This window comes from Eubalaena glacialis, chromosome 4 (genome assembly GCF_028564815.1).
Source record: "Eubalaena glacialis isolate mEubGla1 chromosome 4, mEubGla1.1.hap2.+ XY, whole genome shotgun sequence".
Classification (NCBI taxonomy): Eukaryota; Metazoa; Chordata; class Mammalia; order Artiodactyla; family Balaenidae; genus Eubalaena; species Eubalaena glacialis.
The window spans coordinates 131,221,909-131,244,913 of NC_083719.1; the positions used below are offsets into that span (position 1 = coordinate 131,221,909).

Consider the following 23,005-nt stretch of genomic DNA (forward strand, 5'->3'; position numbering starts at 1 on the left):
GGGAGCGGTCTGCACTGGGCCCTCGCCGCCTCCGGGCGGAGCAGAAGAGCAGCGAGAAGGCCGCGGCTCGCGGCGTGTGGTTTTCGGCAGCCGACCGCGAGGAGGCGGGGTGGGACGCGCGGCTCGGCAGGACTAGGGGGCGGCTGTGTTGGCGGCGACCCCCCCCCCCCCCGCGGTGGCTGCGCGGTGGCGGAGTCCGGCTCCCCGGCCGGCGAGCGGCGGAAGTGCCGCGGAGTTGGAGCGGGGCCGGCGCCGCGGTCGCTTCTCTTCGCTGAGGTACTGCCGCCGCCGGGCGGACGGGCGGACGCGCGGAGCTGCGGGCGGCGCGGCGGGGCCGGCGGGGCGCGGCGGGGCTGACCGGCCCCGATGAGGCGGAAGGAGAAGCGGCTTCTGCAGGCGGTGGCGCTGGTGCTGGCGGCCCTGGTCCTTCTGCCCAACGTGGGGCTCTGGGCGCTGTACCGCGAGCGGCAGCCCGACGGCACACCCGGGGGATCCGGAGCAGCGGTGGCCCCGGCGGCCGGACAGGTGAGTCCCCCAGTTGCCATGCAGTTGGAAACACGCTCTTCCTGAATTCACTTCTGGCCTTCGGTTCCTTCCTTCATCGGCCCCTGTCTGCCTCCTCAGAGTCAGCTCCAGAGACTCCTCGGTTCTTCCCATTGTTTTAGATGGGAAAATTGAGGCTCAGGGAAGGATAGGACTTACATTACGTCCTACGTTATTCAGAAACCGAACCAACTGATGCCCAGTGTGATGGTCTGTTTCTTACCATAGGTTACCATCCTCTTTTCTGTCCCTGTCTGGTGTCCCCTCACCTCTTCCAGCATCCCTCTCTTTTGGAGGATCCTGCAGCCCTGTATCCCAGGATGACTCCTTCTTCTGGAGATGCTGGTCCTTCTATTTGGTGTACAGGTCTTTTCCGCTTTTCCCCCCACCTGCTGATCGCGATGTTTCCTACTCAAGTCAGCTCCTTTTCTTGTTTACCCATCTGCCCAAAGAGACACCTGGGCCTTCTTCCTCTCCACCCTCCTTCTTTCCCAGCCGTCTTTCTTTCCCAGATCCTGTAGATTCCTCGGAGGATGCAAGGATCACGCTCTCCTTGGAGCTTCAGGCCCTGGGGGATGGTGGTGGAGCTCCTGGTCTTTGAGGGGCCTGCTGCCTTTGACTTTCTGGGAATCCAGAAGTGGGGGCTGTGGTGGGAGAACCCTCAAATTCCCCAGAGGCTATTTGTGCCCAGTGCTCTGAGGATGGAACATCAGATGCTTCCCCTGTCCCTTCTCAGAGTACCCATGACCCCTTCTGAACTTGTCCAGGCTGATTAGGTGTTGTGTTTCTTGCAGCCAAGACTGAAATCTTAATTATTTTTGCCTCCTCTGAACTCACCTATGTACATTTGTGTGTGTGTGTGTGTGTGAGAGAGAGAGAGAGAGAGAGAGAGAGAGGAGTACATGTAGACTGATAGCAAAAGCTCTGTCACATCACTCGTACTGTCCTAGCTCCTAGCTCAGTAGGTGCCAGTGAGGCTATATATGCATGAACTGTTTCACACAGTGGGACATTTCAGGTTCTCTTGTGGGATTTGCTCGGTCCCGTGGGAAGTGGATAAGTTGTGCATCAGGGTTGAACTTGACTGATGGTCAGCCGGATAAGGGAAGAGGCTGACTTTGGATGGTTTTCCTTTCTCGTCCCAGGATCAGGCTGCTGTCTTGAGTACAGAGGGCTCTTTGCGACAGGGCTGACCAGTTTGAGGGCAGCCTGTCATTCTGGTCATTGCTGCAAACCATCCTGGAGGACCTGGTTAATCCTTTTGGTAGATCTACTGTTTGGAAAGTAAGGCCCCAACTCCTTTCCTAAACCCCTGGTTCAAACCCTGACAGCTGACTTCGACCCCTCTCTCTTAAATTCTGTATGTATATGGGTTTTTCCTTCATGAAATCTGTTCCCACCCTGTACTAGCATCAGGGTCAGGAGTTCAGGGTCCTGTCCTCAGCTTTACTATTAACTTGCTGTGTGTGTCCTTGACCACCTCCCATCTCCCTCTCTGAGCCTCCCTTTCTCCATCTGTAAAATGTGGTTACTGGTCCAGCTCCAGCTTTCTGTGATACTGTCAGTGAACCAATGTGGAGGGCAATGGCCACTTCTTTTTCCTTTCCTGAGGCAGGAGCCCCTTGTAGCATCCCTAGCTGTGAGGACTCCGTACTGGACACAGCCCCAGATCAAGGGGGCATTGTCCTGCCCAAGTGCAGACTCTCCTTTGGAATAGCTGTAGCCAGTTCTTTTTTTTTTTTTTAATAAATTTATTTATTTATTTATTTTTAGCTGTGTTGGGTCTTCGTTTCTGTGCGAGGGCTTTCTCTAGTTGCGGTGAGCGGGGGCCACTCCTCATCGCGGTGCGCAGGCCTCTCACTATCGCGCCCTCTCTTGTTGCGGAGCACAGGCTCCAGACACGCAGGCTCAGTAGTTGTGGCTCACGGGCCCAGTTGCTCCGCGGCATATGGGATCTTCCCAGACCAGGACTCGAACCCGTGTCCCCTGCATTGGCAGGCAGATTCTCAACCACTGCGCCACCAGGGAAGCCCTGTAGCCAGTTCTGAAAGAGCTCCTGACATTCTGCCTCTGCCTGGAGAAAGCCCTCGTATTTCATTTGCTGTGGATGCCAGAGAAATCCTGATTTTCATTTTCTATAGATCCAGATGTGTAGAGAGAAGGTCAAGGTTAACTGCCAGTTTGGCCTGAGCTTTCAAAGTAAATTAGTCACTTTCACAAGAGGGGATTGATGGAGTAAGGCAGCCTTTTGGGCAGAGAGAGAGGGGAGCAACAGCTGGGCGCTGTCGGAGCCCTTAACTGAAATGGACAGAGAGGCTCATCTGGGAAGGTCTAGTTCTTGTTCATTTCTTTTTCTCTGGAATATCATGAAGGGGAAGAGGAGAAAGAAGTGGTAAAGGGGTTTGGTGGTGGTGGTAGGGGGTGCCAACTGATGATCCTTGCTTTAAAGAAAATATCTTAGCCTCCTGGGAGCAGTAGAATGGAGCTGTTTCCCCAACGATCAGCTCTTCTAGGTGCCATAGGATTCAGCATTCATCTGCTGCCTTTCAGGAACACCCTGCCAAATTTCCACACAGCCCCTTTTTGTTTCACTCTCCTGCAGATGCACAGCACTAGGCTTGGCCTCGAGTCCTTTTGAATGTCAGCTGGCCTCAAGGGAGGAGGCTGACTTCTCAGAGTGCTGATGTTCCATCCCTCATCCCAGAGCGCTGGAACGTGCACGTACCACATCAGGCTGCTATCTGGGGAATCTGGCATCTCAAGCACACAGAGCTTCTTTCGACAGGGCTGACCAGTTCTGAGCTCAGCTTGTCACTCCTGTAATTGTTGAGAATTACCCCAGAGCACCTCATTGATCTTTTGAGTAGAAATAACTGCAGAGGCTCTGGAGGGAAGTCGGACAACAGGATTTTATCCAAATGAAAACTATATTCCTTGTGGATTTGAGAGAAGTTTCCTTGATGGTAACATACTCACCGTTTTAGTCCTTTAACTCCTTGATTTCTCCACTGGATTAAAGAATACAGGATTTTAAATTCAGAGCGTTTATCATCTGCTAGAACGTAAGTCTGTGTAACTTATGCTAGCTTATGCTTAGTGTACTACTGGAGCTGGGTAGGGCAGCTGATTTGTAAAGGACACATAAAGCTTCAAGGATTTGAGCATTCATCTGGTCGTACAGCTGGCTTCTTGGAAAGTTGCAAAACCAAGCAAGAAAAGCCAGTCTTGAAGCCATCTTCATTTTAATTTGGGGGGTGCCTCTCATTTCTAGTCCCAATCTGCTTAACAGCTTGGTTTAATTCTCTGGTCTGTTTCATATTCCAGGCTTGGGAACTGGCTATTAAGAACCCGTGTTAAGAAATGTGATGCAGTCCCTCCCCATTTCTGAGCCATAATCTCTTGTGAAAATGACTTCATTGGATAATAGCAAGCATGCAATAGAAATTGGTGGGATAATGGAATACCAACGACTTTAATTTTCAAATATCAAGAGTTTTTCTCATTGTGTCAGAGCTGAACTTTGTTCTTAGAACATCCAGAAATCAATACTTCCCTCCGCCCGCCCTGTTTTTTTATTCTTCCTGGTGGCAGAGCCTTACCCATCAGGAAGTTAAGTACCACAGAAATGTAGCCATGGAATGATTTGTTTAATTTTCTACAGAGGGGTTGGGATCCTTTAGATTGCTAATCACTTCTTTGTCTGCTTGCCCAACTGAAATCTGATGCCACTGGGGAAGGGTTGTTGATTTACCTGAGCAAATCTGACTTCCTGCATTCTTTTTTCATCCTAGGCTTGCAGTTTCCTAGGGAGCCCAACTGAGAAAGGTCTGGGAACAGAGGCCTGGGTTTTAGTTTGCTCTCTTGCCCTGAACTCACTGTGTGACCTCAGGAAAGTGGTTTAACCCCTCTGGGCCTTAGATTCTCCACCTGTGAAGTGAGGGCTTAGATTCAGAAGGAGAAAGGTAAATGTGTGTCAGAAGAGTGCTTCCCATCCCCTGGCCAGGGCAGACATTGCTAATCAATCACTTTCCCTCGAAGCCCAAACTTGGCCTCCGACTGTTTCTCAACACTGCTACTCAAGTGGAGTTAATGGCATGTTGAATCTTATTTGCACTGTAGGGGATAGATACTTTGTTAGGACTTTCCCAACTCCAGCATCCTGGGGTTCTGTGAGTTTGGAAGCTTGTGTTGGAAAGGCCTGGATAGCAGAAGTGTGTTTAAACAGGCCGCCATATCTACCTTGTGATGAGACCACTACTTAGGGATATGTTTATACTCTAATGCCTTCTCTCAGGCTGTGTTCAGCCTTTAATCTGTTGGCTCCAGTGACATGATAACAAAGAATGGAATCAGGAATGTAAAAGCAAAGGCCATTTAAAGGATAACCATCTTGCTTGCTAATTGTACCTTGTCCGCAGTCAGCTCTTACACAGAGATGGCATCAGGATCTCATCACTAAAAGACACCCTGAGGCAAACTTGGCAGCCAGAAATGTGTCCCGTGGCAGCTAAATGCTCACAAGGTGTTTGCAGTGGGCTCTGTATCATGCATATATCTGACTGTATGTCATGTATGTGTCAGAGCCAGCAAGGGAAGAGCTGATGCCCCCTTGCCCCCGATGCCCCCGATGCCCCCAGGAAGACTTAAATAATTTGAGTCCTGCTTCTCAGAGAACCATTGTCCTCATGCCCAGGAAAGGAGGTAGGCTATACATGCCTGAGTTCCTGTGGCTAAGGAGTGCATCGTGGCCTCTCCTCCCGGAAATGTCTTGGCATAGAAACCACATCCTCTTCTAGCACATAGCTTAAGCCTTGGCACTTGGAAGACAGTCAGAACATGTTTGCTATAGGATCTATGCGTGTCAGAGCAGGAAGGGTGCTACAGAAGTTATCTAGTCCAAGCCCCTCATGTAGTAGATATGGAAACTGAGGCCCAGGAGAGGGGAAATCAGTTCTCAGAGGGAGGGAGGCAGACCAGAGCCCAGTTCTTCTCCAAGTTCTTGCTCTGTTTCACCATGCATGTTTTTTCCCTTCACATCCTAATATTTGATCCTTCTCTACAATTATATCCCTCATGAGCCAAGATTATCACTCCCAGTTTTGGAGGCCAGTACGTATCGAGACCGATTATCTGCTGGAACTTACCAGGCTTTTTTGCAGATCTATTTTTGTAAATTTTCTTTCCGAATTTTTACAGTTTTAAAGCAAGTGAAATGTATTAAATTTTAAGGTGGCAATGGGATCCAGCAGGGCAATAGAGGAATTAAAAGGATGCATAGCATGTGGCACCATTACTGCTCCCCGTGGCAGACAGAGCCAATCTGAGTCTAAGAGCCACCTCAGATTCTCTCAGTTGCAGTTAACAGAAGGAATTAAGCCACGTAGGCTGAACTGAGTAAGGGAATATATTAACTCCTGTAACTGCAGTGGACTTCAGGTGTGGTATGATCTAGAGGTTCACATCGTAGACTGAGCCCCCAAGGTAGCAAGAAATGGTTGTAGCTCTTTCTCACCTCGTATCCACACCCAGATCCTACAGGAGAGAGTCTGCTTCTTCTGGTAGCTTCTTTATGAGAGAGTGGAAACTTGTTTCCTATAAACTCTAGCAAGACTCCTTAGGTGTTATTGGCCCAATTTGGATCTAACCATTCACACTTGTCAGGAGGATGAGCTATGCTGATTGACCTAACCCACCCTGCAGCTAGGGGTGGGGTCAGGCCACCCAAATCATAGGAAGAGCAGTTTCCAGGAGAAAAATCTGGATGCTGTCATGGGGAGGAGGGGAAATGAAATCTAGGGATGAAGCCAACAAATGTCCACACCAGAATCCTGCTGACACAGTGTCCCGGGCAGTCACTGCCGGGCATCAGACCTGGGCCTTGAGATAAAACCTCTCTGCTATCTTGGGCTCAGTTTTTTTTTTTTTTTTTTTTAAGATTGATTGATTGACTGATTGATTGATTGATTGCTATGTTGGGTCTTCGTTTCTGTGCTAGGGCTTTCTCTAGTTGCGGCAAGTGGGGGCCACTCTTCATCGCGGTGCGCGGGCCTCTCACTATTGTGGCCTCTCTTGTTGCGGAGCACAGGCTCCAGATGCGCAGGCTCAGTAGTTGTGGCTCACGGGCCTAGTTGCTCCGCGGCATGTGGGATCTTCCCAGACCAGGGCTCGAACCCGTGTCCCCTGCATTAGCAGGCAGATTCTCAACCACTGCGCCACCAGGGAAGCCCTGGGCTCAGTTTTAGTTACTGAACCTGCAGTCTGGAGGTCCGTATTCTCATCCCAGCTCTGCCACCCCCTGGCTGAGATGATTCACTCTGTGGGCCTCAGTGTCCCCGTGGGGAAAGCCCGGGCGCAAATGCTTCCAGCACAGGGTAAGTGGAGGGTTAAGATAAGGAGCAGTTAAAAGCTGCTTTTATTTAATCTTATGAGTTCTGCTGCCGCTTTCCTTTCCCCTCACAGGTGTTCTGAGAGCTGTCCCTCTCCCCCACTCCTCCACCCCCCATTAAAAGGCGGTTCATTGAAAATTTGTCTCAAGCTGAAAAAGAACTTCTGTCTCTTCAGCTTCGAGTTTTTTTCTGCCTGGCCCTTCTTAGCTGGAGGAGGCGGAGTGTTCATACTTTGGAAGCTAAACAATTCCGCTTGCTGTGGTGGGTGGGTGTGTATTTATGAGTGTGTAGCTTTCTCTCCATGTGTCTCTCTCCTCTTATCTTTGGATAGTTCCTGTTTGCTGCCCTCTGCTGAGTATAGATAGGAGAGGGAAGGGGAAAAGCAGGCCCATTTCTTCCTTCTCTTTGGTTTTGAGAAAATTCTGAGCTTCAGATGCTGAATGGTCTTCAGATTTCCTAGATGATAAAAGCCACAGTACGAAATGACACTAACAAGAAAGATGATGATGTAGATGATAAGATGGTAATGTCAATAATAATTAATAGCAGCTACCATTTATTTAGCACTTATTCTGCTAGGCATTGGACTCATAAGCCCTTTACCTGTATGTCTTGTTAAATACTCACAATTATAGACAGGTGGGAGCCAGTGAGGGAGTGGAGGCTCACAGAGGTACAGGTATTTGCCCAAGGATGGCCCAAGGATGCACAGCGTGTGGTTGTGGAGCTGGTATTTAAGCCTGTGAGTCTCTGACCCAGCGCTGAGGCAGGAGAAAGACCCTGCTTTCCACGCCGCCCCTCCACCCCTCCTGGGAGGCTGCCATGGGAGCCCAGATGTCTGCACAGAGGGGAGTGACCATTGCTCTAAGACTGAACTTCCTCGGTGAGCCCACAAGGTCATTTGGTGACCTTGAAGAGGAACCTTCACCCCACCCCTGCCGAAGCCCCATTGGCGTAACGACTCCCCAATCTCACTAGATTGAGACACTGTGGAGCAACGTGTAGGGCTTTGGCTTTGGAGCTACACTGCCTGGTTCAGATCTCTGGCCTTGGGCAAGTCACTTGACCTCTGTGCCTGGAATTCTTGGCCTGTAAAATGGGCATAATGTTAACTCTGGGGGTGGGCATTCTGAGGGTTGGATGAGTCACTGTGGGTGAGACCCTGAGCACCAGGCCTGGTACAGAAAGTGCTCAGTGAGTGTGGTGCTGCTGCGTGTGGGCAGTGCCTGGCTTAGAGTAGGGATCCATTCTTCTTGGCCTCCCTGTGGCGGAGGTAGGGAGGGATGCTTATATTGTCTTTGTCTGGAAGGTGGAGGATAGGTGGTTGGCCTCATGGCACAGGCTGCTCTTTGTACCCCACTCCCTGACTCTTTGGAATCTGAATCAATCATTGGGGGTGCCCACCTACTTCCTCCCTGAGGAGAGAACACAAATCCTCTGCATCCTTCTAGGCAATATTCTTTGCCGCTTCCAGGAAGTATTCTTTGGTCACTCTAGCCCCCAGGGGTCTCTCACCCTGCTTTAGTTCCCCTGAGCCCCCGGCTTTTTCTGCCCATTTAGACCAGAGGCCTTTCCAGGAAGGCATGGTCCTTTCTTTCTGCTTCTCCCTCCCTGCCCCTGTCTGTGTGTTCTGTGAGTCTCTGGACCTCCACACATGCTGCTCCCTTGCCTCTGACACCCTTCTTCCCTGCCATCTTGCCCCTAAACCTGACTCACCCCTGCTGGGGCAGCCGTCTCTCCTCAGGGGTCCAGAGCCCCTTATGAAAACATGCAGTGTAGTCATCATTTTTGATCTGTCCAGCCTGTCTGCTCCTGAAGGAACCTCCATCCCAGTAACCCTCTCTTGACTGCCCAAAGTATTTGCTGAGGGACCGAAGGAGCAGGTGAGTGAGTGAATGATGTGTGGGTGCTCGGTGACTGCTGGCCGAGTGCAGGAAGCCTGACCTCGGGGAATGGTTCTTCTGGAACTGCGGGGCGCTTCGGCGTCCCTGAGGAGCCTGGTAACGGTGGAGGCTCCAGGACCCGTGCCCAAGGAGCCTGCTTGGGCCAGACTGGGGTGGGCCAAGGAGCCATGTATTCAGCAGATCCTGCTGAGAATCCAGCAGGGAAATCTCTCCTCTCCGCCCATGTCCCCAGCTTGTCAGCACCCACAGGAGGCAGACCTCGCCTTCCTCCCCAGGTGCTTACTCCTTTCCCCCCAGGAGCGCTTTGAACGTCTATTCCTGGGGAGTGTGTTTAGCTGCAGCTTCCCCAGGTTGCCAGCCAGCTCTCCCCGGGGGACTCTGGTGCCTGTTAATAATGGCACCGTGTCAGATGCAGACAGCTCAGAGTCTGGGATTGGCATCTGGGATGGGCCGTGCATTTTGCAGATCCCTCTGCAGTGGGCCACAGGGACTCTCTGGGGCCCTAAAGCTTTGCTTTCCGCTGGTGCCTGTGATCTGTTGCCTTTCGCAGTTGGGTCCTCTGCCTTCCTGCTGTGGGGGCAAAGGTGAGATGCCCACAGAGGGGGTGGGTATTGAACTCAGGGCCTTCCCAGGAAGGGGTCACATTATGGAGACCCTAGGGGCCTCTCCCTTGAGTTGGAGAGAGTGTGTGATTGGGAACTGGACCCCTGATTCCCAGGCCCAGCTCTGCCTTCTCCTAAAATGAGCACAGTCAGCATTCCTGCGTTGTGTCGTGGTGATTAAATGACATTAAAGGTAAGAAAATGAGCAGAGAGGTTCCATGACGTATCCGGGGCCACACAGCTGGGAAGTGATGGAAACAGGGTTCCAGCCCAGGTGTCTCCCTCGAGCAGAGCAGAGCTCACAGCCCGAGGCTCCCTCCTGCTGCCTTGCCATCCTCTGACCTTGGGTGAGTCCACCCTCTTCCCCAGACGGACGTGGGAGGTTATCGCTGAGAGCGCCACGAGCCTGGTTCTTGGATCCATTGTGTTGGCTCTGGAATGCTCTTCTGCGAGCCGAATGCCTCAGTGCAGTATTGCAGCAGGTCCCACGGGCCGCCTGGGAGCCTCACTCCTGGGCAGCTGCCCAGTTAACCGGGGTTGTGTGTTTGGGCTGGTCTCGCCCTGTTACAAATGTCAGCCTCCTGGAAGAGGGAGAGGCCAGGGCTGCTGAGCAGAGCGGGCTGGCGGGGCTTTGGAGGAAGGGGGTTTCATAAAGGGAAACAGGTTGGAAACATCTTGGCGGGGGAGTGTGTGAAAATCACTTCCTGCTGCTAAAGCACATTGTACGTGCTCAACTGAAAACTGTTATTTCTGCATGCCTCCTCCTGAGCATTGATCAGTCAGCTGCTGACAGTTGAAACGCGTACCTGTGTGCGCGCGTCTGTGAAATAACCAGTTTCTAAATTCAGCACCTAACTTTACTGAAAAATTAGTGACTGTTTTTGGGGCACCAGGGACTATAGTTTGAATTCCTGGTTATTTTATTGGTAATAAACCTTAATGGCTGTCTCCTTCAGATAACTTCTTTTATTACTTTATTTGACGTTTGTATTACTTTAAAAAAAAAAACAACTTTATATGGTATTTTATTGGAGGTTGCAAACTGGTGGCCTGTGGGCCACGTGTAGCCCAGAGACATGTTTTGTGTGGTTCATCCAATGCTGGCCCATAAATGGTTGGATGTCTTTATTTTTAAATGTTAGTAAGTTGTTGTCACTACCTAAACATTGGAATATCTCACACTTTTAAAAATTATCTTTTCTGGCTTTTGGGGGAAAATGGAAAGGTCTAGCAGCCACAAAAAGTGGCTGGATCTGGGTAGCAGCTGCCCCGTCTAGACAGGCTCCGGCTCTTGAGTTGGCTGTGGCCCCTGCCACATCTTGTGATCTCAAACCTGGATTCCTCACCCTTTCCTGTAACTGTGCTGGCCTCTGGGGACATTGGAGTTTGGGAGCCCTGCTTTATAACCTGTGTCCAGTTTGTCACTTGACAGATGAGCCAGCCGAGGTTCAAAGAGCATAAGTGACAGGACAAGTGACAGAGCCAGTGAGCTGAGGCTGGTCCTCTGACTGAAAGCCTAATGTACTTTCCAGGGGGGAAAAGGTGGTTACTTAGAAATGTAAAATATAAGCCTTAGGCTCTTGAACAGACTCACTTAAGTTTATATCTGGATGATTCCTGCTCTGTGTGAGACTAGGAACCACTTGCCTTGCCTCTCTGTGTCTCTAGGGGTTCTGAATCTGAGGTCCACCCTGTCTAATACAGTTTGTTCCAGCTGTGTCAGGGGCGTGTAGGTTCATTAGCGATGACGTGAGCACAGAGTCCACTTTGTTTTCTGCCTGTGCTTCTTGGCGTGTCGGGGAGCCCCAGTATGTACACTCCTGTTACAGGGGGAGTGCTAGGAGTCTGTGAAATGAGAGGGAAGATGGCTTTCCCAGCAGAAACGGCACATGCCTTTTGGGGGTGGGGGCGGCCCTCAAAGGCATCCGGAGGGCATTTCTGGGAAAGAGCCTGTGTGAAGGCAGTTCAGCTGAATGTAGCCACCCAGGTCTCTGAGGACAGGGCCCTTTGCCAGGGCAGGAGTGGCTGCAGCTCCATCCCCCTCCCTACTGGAACCTTCCCTTAGAGGTTCCAGGTGGCTGCTGGTGCGGCAGTGGGGTGTGGGAGGACAGGGCACGGTTGGTGTGGTGGCCAATCCTGGGCTGAGAGTTCCGTCTCTCTTTCTGCCCTGGCACCACAGAGGTACCAATAACCCGCATTAATCATTGCACTCTTGCTGCCTGCCGTGCCTGGGGCCCATCTCATTTCTCCACTGTTATAAGTGCTCTTACTATGGTCATTTTGCAGATGGGAAAACGGGGGCTCAGGAAGCGTTAAGTAACCTCTCGGGCCTGCAGAACAAACAAGTGGTGAGACTCAGACTCAGATTTCTGACTCTCAAACTTTGCTTAACTGCCTCTTAACTGTCACGTTTTATTGATGCCCGTGGCAAGTCATTTGACCTCTCTTGGCCTCCATTTCCTCATCTATAAAGTGGGGATAATACCTTCCTGGCATGTGAGCAGAGTACAAGTAAAAGGGCCTCATCAGCTTTGAGACCTGAAACTCTTCCTGCGCCCCTCACTTTGGGCAGTTGCCAGATCTTGCCATCTGGTGTGTTCACTTTCCCGCTGGGGAGGGCGGTAGGGTCTCCCCGTGAAGTCTTCTCTGTGTGTCTGGGGTGTGCCTCTCCGGGCCTCCCTCCCCAGCCTGGATCCTGGCTGGGCCGCTGCTCTTCCCCTCCCCTGGCAGCGGGAGAGGCAGCCAAGAGCCCTGCCAGGGAACAATGGGGCACATTAAGAAGGCTGCCAGGTGCCAAGCCAGAGGTATTAAAGGGACATTTGATTAGTTTTAACTAATTGTCAGGGTTTTGCTCTCTCTTTTTTTCCTCTGTAACAGTTAAGGGGACAAAAAGCCCTGGTGTGGATTTCCTCCCTCCGTGGTTTGTGTGGGCTCTCTTTGGCTTTGGGTGTGAATTCGCCTCTTTCACCCCTTCTGATTCTCAGCCCTCTCTTTTCTCTGTGTGTGTGTCTCTCTCCCTACACCCCCACTCCCTCCCTACGTGTCTCCCCTCTGCTGTGTGTGTCTCTCTGAGCAAATATGATGAGATATGAGACTGAAGAAGCCATCCGCCTACCACTGTGGAATCCACAGTTCCGGGGGACTGTCTTTCATCTTGCCCTGTCTCCCCCAACTGCATCCCTGCCAAATGGTCAGCCATCGTTGGCTTGAACACCTCCAGTGATGGGGAACTCACTTCCTGTAGCTGAGCAGAGTCCTAGGTAATAATGCGGTGGCTCAGTGTGGCCTAAAGGATTTCTGGAGAGTCCACCACTCATCTTTGCAGGCTCCTCTCAAGTCTTTCCCTTCCCAGAAAGTCTTCTTTGACCTTCCTGCGAGAACTAATCTCTGTCTCTCGGAAATGCTTATAGAATTTAATCTGTACAGCTTCAGTGGCACGAATGTTGTAGTGCTATGTTTTGCCATTTCTCTAGGCAGAGGGAAGTTATATTGAAGGAGCTTTCCTAGCAGGACAGCTGAGAGGGCTTCCAGCTGGAGAGAAGGGGTTCCAGAGAGCTGCCATTTGGGCCTAGGCTTCCTCCTGTCTCTAGAAATTCCACCCCCAAACGTGGCCAGTGTATTTTATGTATTCTTGTAGCCCAGAGAATATTTTAGGCTTTGCAGGCCATATGATCTCTGCTGCAGCTCCCCAGCCCTGTCATTGTAGTGTGGAAGCAGCTGAGACAATACATAAATGAATGGGCATGCCCTGTGCCAGTAAAACTTTATTTGCAGAATCAGGCAGCAGACTGGTTGGCAGGCCCTGGTTTGCTGACCCCCTGTTCTGGTGTTTTCCTGGTGGAGGAAATGCCTTCAGTTGCTGTGTGACCTTGGGTGGGTCTTTCTCCAAGGACCACATCTCCCATGGATGAATGGACTGCTGTGGGTTGAATCGTGTCCCCCCCGAAAAGATACGTTGAAGTTCTAATGCCAGGCCCTCAGAATGTGACCATACTTGGTCATTGCCGATGTATTTGGTTAAGATGAGGACATGCTAGAGTAGCATGGTCTTGTGTGACTTAATCATGTGTGACTGACTGGTGTCTTTATAAGAGGAGGGACACAGTGAAGGAAGACGGCCATGTGAAGTCTGAGGCAGAGATGGGAGCTGTGCTGTGTAAACCAGGAGGCCTGGGGTGACCAGCAGCTGGAAGAGGCAAAGGCGCATCCTCCCCCAGAGGCTTTAGAGGGAGCCTGGCCTTGCCAACACCTCACTTCTGAAGTTGTAGCCTGCAGGACTGTGAGACAGTAAATTTCTTTTTTTAAGCCATGTAGTTTGTGGTAATGTTTTCTGGCAGCCCTAGGAAGTTAATGCATGGACCATTTTCTCGTCAGATTGTTTTATGTGTGTGCATGAGTGTGTTTGTGTGTTGTGTTTGGGTGGAGATGGACAAAACACTGCTGGCAAAGGCAGGGATAATTGTCTTAATCTCTTCTAGCTACTTCAGTTCCTTTTTAATTCATGGGAAAAATCCTCACTTCCTGTGGAGGATTAGCTTATTACCCTGCACATATGTATTCTTTAGCTAAAGCCATTCTCCTTGTTAAGAGATCAACCTCTTTCAAATTTTTTTTTAACACTTAGCCATTAGCCTTGAATACCAATGAGTAAACACATGTTACATTCTGCCTTTTACCTAACTGCATTGTCTCTTTTTTTTTTGAGTTCCCACTACAGTGGTTTCAACAATTTGTTTTTGTTCTGGGTCCCACCTCAGTTGATTTGGGACGGGGGTCATTACTATGTGATAGGTATGGAAAACAGCCCCTGCCTTCAGAGAGCTCCTAGTCTACAGGGGACATAGTCAAGTTTACAGTGATGTGGTGCACAAGGCAGAGCAGCCTAAGTACTGAGGGAGGGGTCAGCCAGGCGATGCCAGGAGGAAGGGGTCAGGAAGGACTTCTGAAAGGCAGTGACTTCTAAGGTGGCCCTGAGGAAGGTTAGGAATTTAGCAAAGCACCCATACTGGGATCGGGGTCTCTCAGGTGGCAGAGTCACTGCACATTTGGATGTGAGAGTCACTGCAGGGAGTGAGGGCTGTGTCACCGGGGCTCTGATTGGGAGGCTGGGCCTCAGGACACAGGGAAGCCAGAGATAGAGTTTGCACAGATGATGGCCTAATCAGAGGTATGCCTCAGAAAGGTGGAAGTGGCAACGCAGGAGGCACCGGAGGCCGGGGCAGCAGGTTGGAGGCTATGGGAGTGGAGGGAGAATGAATCCATTTGTCTGTATCCTGCACCCTGCTGTGGACCAGACGCTGTGCCAGGTAGTGAGGCCACCAAGCTGCGTGAATCACAGCCCCTGAGCTTCAGACGCTCATGATGGTAACTCCTCTGCAGGCTGCTTTGGCCAGACACGGTCTTAAGCACCTTACATACATTATTGTTCTTAATCTTCATAGCAATCCAATGGCAAACACGCTATAAATATCCCCATTTTATAGATGAGGGCACTCAGCACCAAGAAGATGAACTATTGCACCCCAGGTCACAGAGCTGGTCACTGATGGAGCTGTGGTTGGCCTGCAGGGTCCTGAGCTTTCACCACCACACTTGGCTCCTCGCGCCAGCCGAGTCACTCGGGATCCAGTGGGATCTCCCTCTGGTAGCCGCGGGTACGGGGTTATATGTGAGCACACAGGAGAGCCAGTTAGCCCAGATGGATGGAGGGGGGGTGGTGGGAGCAGGGAACGCTTCCAGAAGGAGGAACTCCTGACCTAAGTCTCTGAAGGCAGGGGCAGGGCTGGGGAGGGGTGGGGAGCATAGGGATTCCCAGCAGAGGGGAGGCACAGTCAAAAGCCCAGAGTGGGGAAAACCGTGTGGCGTGCGCAGGGTCTCCCAGGTTCAGTGTTGCTGGCCCCTAAGGAGTAGAGCCAGGAGTGGGCCTGGGAGAGGCTGGGGTGTTGGTGGGGTCAGGTCCATGGGCTGGACTCCACATGGCGGTTCCCAGAGACGTGAAGGGTGTCGGGCAGAGAAATCATGTCATCAGACTTGCTCTCTGATGAGTCTGGAGATCTAGAGTTGAAAAAGACCTAAGAAGTCCTTTTGTCAACTGCTGTCAGATGTCTGCACGTGAGGCCAGGTGGGACAGAGGAGCTCCTAGGACAGCACTTGCGGGGCCCGAGCGCTCCAAGCGCGGGATGAGACCCAGAAGGCTCAACCTGTGGTTCAGCTGGCTTTGGGGCCTATAGTTCTATTTCATTCAACATGTCATTGATCCAGCAGATTTTGACTAAATCCTGAATGTGCCCAGGAGGGCTCTCTGCTAAGCACTTGCCATTCCAGGAGGAAAGGACATGGTCTCTGCTCTTGTGCCCTTAAGGAACTGCTGGACCTCTAGGCACACAGTTCCAGGGCAGGGATGTGAGCAATTGGTGGAGTGGGCACGGGGCCCTGAAGGCATGGTAGAGGATGCACAGCAGCCTTTGAGCTGACCTCTGTGCTGCCCCCTCTCTCCTCGCTCCCTCCCCACGTCACCCGCAGGCTTATAAGGCCACAGCTTTGCCTGGTTTGAATCCCAGTTCTGCTCTTTACTAGCTGTGAGACTTTGGGAAAGTTATTGGATCTATTTCCTCTGTTAAAATTTTAATTTAAATCAGGATTAAATTAATTCACATACACAAAGCACTTGGAATAGTGCCTGGCATATAAAAAGTGGTACATAGATGCTGTTTTTATGTCAGATCCAGAATCCCTTAGCCTAACCCCTCTGTATGAGGCGTATTTTAGGATTCACAATTATGTTAGTCAGGGTTCTATCAGGAGAGAGAAACCACCCAGTAATCTGGACATGGAACTTTGAGTATAAAGAACTATTAACTGTGACAGGAGATTGGAGTAATGAAGGATTGGCTATTACGAAGTGAAGAGAGCTCTAAATATGTTCTAAAGAACGTGGGAATAGCAGATACAGGAGCAGCCACTAGCCCTCGGGCAGAGATAGAGCAGCAAGAAGCACACCCCGACTCCCGTTGAGACAGAATTCCTAAGGAAGATCTCCGCCCGGGCAGAGAGAGAGCTCTTAAGGAAGAGGGCTGAGATCTTGACTTTGTTGGGGAGGGAAGAGCTGTGCTTACTGAATGGCAGAGGAGTAGCTCTGGTGCCACGCCAGTGAAATGTGCTGGAGAAAGCTGTTTGTGGTGGGGTAAGCCGTTCTTGGTGAGGTGTCTCATGGAACACATTCAGCTACCAAACAGCCCAAGGGAGTAGGTGTTAGGGGGAAGCTGCCGGCAGCTGGATGCTGCTGGTCACTGAAGCTGGACGATGGAGAAGGTGTGCTTGCTACAGGAGCCTGGACCAGAGAAGTCATCCATGCTGCCTGCCTGGCAAATACACCAAAACCAGGATGAAAAACAAAAAAACAAAAAATCCTTCTGCAGTGTCTCTCTAGCATCTGCTGATCACTGTTAATATCATGTTATATGGCAAAGGAAAAATGTTTAAAGGGCCCAGATCCATTTTCGCACAGCTGTCAAAGAAGGTGGATTTGAAGTTGAGAGGCAATAAGTTGTCGAGTGGCATAAGAATCTTTCTGAATTAGGAAAGTTAATACAGAGTACACACTGCATTATGTAATAGCCCCAGCAGGGTCTATGGTTGCTCCCTATAATCATAACACATTTTTTTCCCTGTGGCAAAAATGTAAGAATATTCACACTAAGTGAATAAATAAAGACTATAAATAGCCTTATGTCTGTTCAGGTCAGGTTTTGTCATTAAACGAGTTCTAAAAAAACCTTTTGGATTCTGAAATCAAGGCTGAGGGACTGTTGACCCATATTATTTTCACTACCTTTCTCCAAGCAGCAGCCAGAGTGGTCTTTTGGAAATATGAATCATGCCACTGGCTCTCCTGGGGACCCATCAGTAGCTTCCTGTTGTTCTGAGATACAGACTAAACTCCACTCCAGGCCCCTCCCCACTTTGCCTCCCCCCTCCGCCCTCCATTCTACTGACCTTCAACAAGCCATGCATTCTCCTGCACAGAGTCTTTCTCATCGCGTGGGCGCTCTTCCATTTTACCCTACCACACACACACACCCCATGCATGCATGCGTGCAAACGGCTTGGTTAAGGCTGCCCCACCCTTTAGATCTCAGCTCAGGTGTCCCAACCTCAGGGGAGCTTTCTGATCCAACACCCCCAGCACCACATGCACACCCGCCAACCCTCACCCCAGTCGAGGCTTTTTTACTTTAAAGCACGTGTCTTAGTTTGTGATGACACAAACTTACTGTTAGTGTGATTATTTGATTAATATGTCTCCCTACTAAACTATTCTATAAGCACCATGAGGACAGTGGATGTGTCTGTTTTCCCCCTCATTATTTTATCCCCTGTGCTTTACCCAGTGCCTGGCATATGACATATTTGATCAGTGAGAAAATGAATGAACAATCTTGGATTGGATCCTGAAACAGAAAAAAAATTAGCATGAAGGACATTACATCAGATCAATTGGCAAAATTTGGATATTGACTGTAGATTAGATAATAGTGTTGTATCAGTGTTAAATTTCCTGATTTTGATGTCCTTAGTCACAGGAAATACACACCAAAGAATTTAGGACTCAACGATTATTATGTCTTCAACTTTCTCTCAAATGTTTCAGAAAAAAATTATAGCTACAGATAGATGGGGGAGAGGGGGAAAGAAAGATAACAGGAAGGTGGAAAATGGTGACAACAAACATGGTTGAAAGATTCACTGTGCTTTTCTTGCATCTTCTCTGTAAGTTTGAAATTATTTCACAACAAAACATTTTAAAAAATTTGGTGAATACAATGGACAGATCATCCAAAATGAAAATAAATAAGGAAACACAAGCTTTAAATGATACATTAAACAAGATGGACTTAATTGATATTTATAGGACATTACATCCAAAAACAGCAGATTACACTTTCTTCTCAAGTGCTCATGGAACATACTCCAGGATAGATCATATCTTGGGTCACAAATCAAGCCTTGGTAAATTTAAGAAAATTGAAATCATATCAAGTATCTTTTCTGACCACAACGCTGAGACTAGATATCAATTACAGGAAAAAATCTGTAAAAAATACAAACACATGGAGGCTAAACAATACACTACTAAATAACCCAGAGATCACTGAAGAAATCAAAGGGGAAGTCAAAAAATACCTAGAAACAAATAACAATGAAAACACGACAACCCAAAACCTATGGGATGCATCAAAAACAGTTCTAAGAGGGAAGTTTACAGCAATACAATCCTACCTCAAGAAACAACATCTCAAATAAATAACCTAACCTTACACCTAAAGCAATTAGAGAGAGAAGAACCAAAAAACTTCAAAGTTAGCAGAAGGAAAGAAATCATAAAGATCAGATCAGAAATAGATGAAGAAGAAATGAAATGATAGCAAAGATCAATAAAACTAAAAGCTGGTTCTTTGAGAAGATAAACAAAATTGATAAACCATTAGTCAGACTCATCAAGAAAAAAAGGGAGAAGACTCAAATCAACAGAATCAGAAATGAAAAAGGAGAAGTAACAACTGACACTGCAGAAATACAAAGGATCACGAGAGATTACTACAAGCAACTGTATGCCAATAAAATGGACAAGCTGGAAGAAATGGACAAATTCTTAGAAAAGCACAACCTTCCAAGACTGAGCCAGGAAGAAATAGAAAATATAAACAGACCAATCACAAGCACTGAAATTGAAAAAGTGATTAAAAACTTCCAACAAACAAAAGCCCAGGACCAGATGGCTTCAGAGGTGAAGTCTGTCAAACATTTAGAGAAGAGCTAACACCTATCCTTCTCAAACTCTTACAAAATACAGCAGAGGGAGGAACACTCCCAAACTCATTCTATGAGGCCACCATCACCCTGATACCAAAACCAAAGATGCCACAAAAAAAGAAAGCCACAGGCCAATATCACTGATGAACATAGATGCAAAAATCCTCAACAAAATACTAGCAAACAGAATCCAACAGCACATTAAAAGGATCATACACCATGATCAAGTGGGGTTTATCCCAGGAATGCAAGGATTCTTCAATATACACAAATCAATCAATGTGATAAACCATCTTAACAAATTGAAGGAGAAAAACCATATGATCATCTCAATAGATGCAGAGAAAACTTTTGACAAAATTCAATACCCATTTATGATAAAAACCCTCCAGAAAGTAGGCATAGAGGGAACTTACCTCAACATAATAAAGGCCATATATGACAAACCCATAGCCAACATTGTTCTCAGTGGTGAAAAACTGAAACCATTTCCACTAAGATCAGGAATGAGACAAGGTTGCCCACTCTCACCACTGTTATTCAACATAGTTTTGGAAGTTTTAGCCACAGCAATCAGAGAAGAAAAAGAAAGAAAAGGAATACAAATCGGAAAAGAAGAAGTAAAGCTGTCACTGTTTGCAGATGACATGATACTATACATAGAGAATCCTAAAGCTGCCACCAGAAAACTACTAGAGCTAATCAATGAATTTGGTAAAGTAGCAGGATACAAAATTAATGCACAGAAATCTCTTGCATTCCTATACACTAATGATGAAAAATCTGCAAGAGAAATTAAGGAAACACTCCCATTTACCATTGCAACAAAAAGAATAAAATACCTACGAATAAACCTACCTAAGGAGACAAAAGACCTGTATGCAGAAAACTATAAGACACTGATGAAAGAAATTAAAGATGATACAAACAGATGGAGAGATATACCATGTTCTTGGATTGGAAGAATCAACATTGTGAAAATGACTATACTACCCAAAGCAATCTACAGATTCAGTGCAATCCCTATCAAACTACCACTGGCATTTTTCACAGAACTAGAACAAAAAACTTCACAATTTGTATGGAAACACAAAAGACCCCAAATAGCCAAAGCGATCTTGAGAAAGAAATACGGAGCTGGAGGAATCAGGCTCCCGGACTTCAGACTATACTACAAAGCTACAGTAATCAAGACAGTGTGGTACTGGCACAAAAACAAAAATATAGATCAATGGAACAGGCTAGAAAGCCCAGAGATCAACCCACGCACATATGGTCACCTTATTTTTGATAAAGGAGGCAAGAATATACAATAGAGAAAAGACAGCCTCTTCAATAAGTGGTGGTGGGAAAACCGGACAGCTACATGTAAAAGAGTGAAATTAGAACACTCCCTAACACCATACATAAAAATAAACTCAAAATGGATTAAAGACCTAAATGTAAGGCCAGACACTATAAAACTCTTAGAGGAAAACATGGGAAGAACACTCTTTGACATAAATCACAGCAAGATCCTTTTTGACCCACCTTCTAGAGTAAGGGAAATAAAAACAAAAATAAACAAATGGGACCTAATGAAACTTAAAAGCTTTTGCACAGCAAAGGAAACCATAAACAAGACCGAAAGACAACCCTCAGAATGGGAGAAAATATTTGCAAACGAAGCAACTGACACAGGATTAATCTCCAAAATTTACAAGCAGCTCATGTAGCTCAATATCAAAAAAACAAACAACCCAATCCAAAAATGGGCAGAAGACCTAAATAGACATGTCTCCAAAGAAGATATACAGTTTGCCAACAAACACATGCAAGGATGCTCAACATCACTAATCATTAGAAAAATGCAAATCAAAACTACATTGAGGTATCACCTCACACCATGCAGAATGGGCATCATCAGAAAATCTACAAACAATAAATGCTGGGGAGGGTGTGGAGAAAAGGGAACCCTCTTGCACTGTTGGTGGGAATATACATTGGTACAGCCACTATGGAGTACAGTATGGAGGTTCTTTAAAAAACTAAAAATAGAACTACCATATGACCCAGCAATCCCACTACTGGGCATATACCCTGAGAAAACCATAATTCAAAAAGAGTCATGTACCACAGTGTTCATTGCAGCTCTATTTACAATAGCCAGGACAATGGAAGCAACCTAAGTGTCCATCGACAGATGAATGGATAAAGAAGATGTGGCACATATATACAATGGAATATTACTCAGCCATTAAAAGAAACGAAATTATTTGTGGTGAGGTGGATGGACCTAGAGTCCGTCATACAGAGTGAAGTAAGTCAGAAAGAGAAATACAAATATCGTATGCTAACACATATATATGGAATCTAAAAAAAATGGTTCTGAAGAACCTAGGGGCAGGACAGGAATAAAGACGCAGACGTAGAGAATGGACCTGAGGACATGGGAGGGGGAAGGGTAAGCTGGGACGAAGTGAGAGAGTGGCATGGACATATATACACTACCAAATGTAAAATAGATAGCTAGTGGGAAGCAGCCGCATGGCCCAGGGAGATGAGCTCGGTGCTTTGTGACCACCTAGAGGGGTGGGATAGGGAGGGTGTGAGGGAGATGCAAGAGGGAGGAGATATGGGGATATATGTATATGTATAGCTGATTCATTTTGTTATACAGCTGAAACTAACACACCATTGTAAAGCAATTATACTCCAATAAAGATATTAAAAAAAAATTTGGTGAATAGAAATAAATGAATAAAAGGGGAAAAGGATGCTAGGAGGAGGACACGCGTCCTTTTTGCAGGGCAGCTTGCTTCCCCCAGAGCAGGTGATCTGAGAGAGAGAGCAAGCAGGAAGCCACAAACTTCTGTGACCTAGTCTCTGAACTCGTACGTTGTCACTGACACTTTATTCTGTTAGTTAGAAGCGAGTCACTAAGTTCAGCCTACGTGCAAAGAGCGAAGAATTAGACCCCACCTTTTGAAGGAAACCATCACACAGTTCCTGAAGGCCCTACTGTGTGCTTGGCACTGTAGGTGGTTGAAGGGATCCAAGGCATGGATCAACGTCTGTCCTCTAGAAGTTTACATCTGTTTAGGGAAGTAAGACGTGCTCTGAAACTGGTCATAAGAACCAAACTATCCACGGCAAACCAAGTCAGAATGGATAGCAAAGGAGAGCTCTTTGGAGCAGTGACACCTGGGCTGGGCCTTCACGGGTGAGCAGTAACTCCCTTGGTTTTTGACCATGATTGTTGGCACCATTGTACGTGATAATGAATACTGATGGTAGCATTTGGTGCTGTCCCCGTGGCAGGCACTGTGCCAAGCAGGACTGCCTTATAGCACATCTCCATTTGTGAACAGCATTCCTTAGAATTGTGAAATGAGGCAGTCCTGATGCCAGGCGCTTCATTTATGTTACCTCGTTTATTGCTTTGAACTCCCTTATGGTGTCACTGTTATAACCCCCATTTTACAGATGACAGGATATGGTTTAGAGAAATTAAGTAACTCATGCAAGATCACACAACTGGTAAGCGGCAGGGGGTTAAGACCACAGGCCCTGTAGGTTTATTTATTTTTAATTTATTTTATTTACTTATTTTTGGCTGCGTTGGGTCTTTGTTGCTGCACGCAGCCTTTCTCTAGTTGCGGCGAGCCGGGGCTACTCTTCGTTGCGGTGTGCGGGCTTCTCATTGCAGTGGCTTCTCTTGTTGCGGAGCACGGGCTCTAGGCGCGGGCTTCAGTAGTTGTGGCATGTGGGCTCAGTC

General features: G+C 48.0%; 1 protein-coding gene across 2 annotated transcripts in view; it reads left to right on the top strand.

The window, feature by feature from the left end:
• Nucleotides 1-277: 277 nt before the first annotated feature.
• GALNT10 (polypeptide N-acetylgalactosaminyltransferase 10) overlaps nucleotides 278-23,005 on the top strand; it is a 221,699-nt gene continuing 198,971 nt past the window's right edge. Inside the window, exon 1 of one of the 2 annotated variants that reach the window (XM_061189890.1) lies at nucleotides 278-525. In XM_061189890.1, the coding sequence (XP_061045873.1) occupies nucleotides 367-525 (159 nt within the window). In that variant the 5' untranslated portion in view covers nucleotides 278-366. The remainder of the gene's footprint in view (nucleotides 526-23,005) is intronic. The other variant, XM_061189891.1, reaches the window with a different exon arrangement.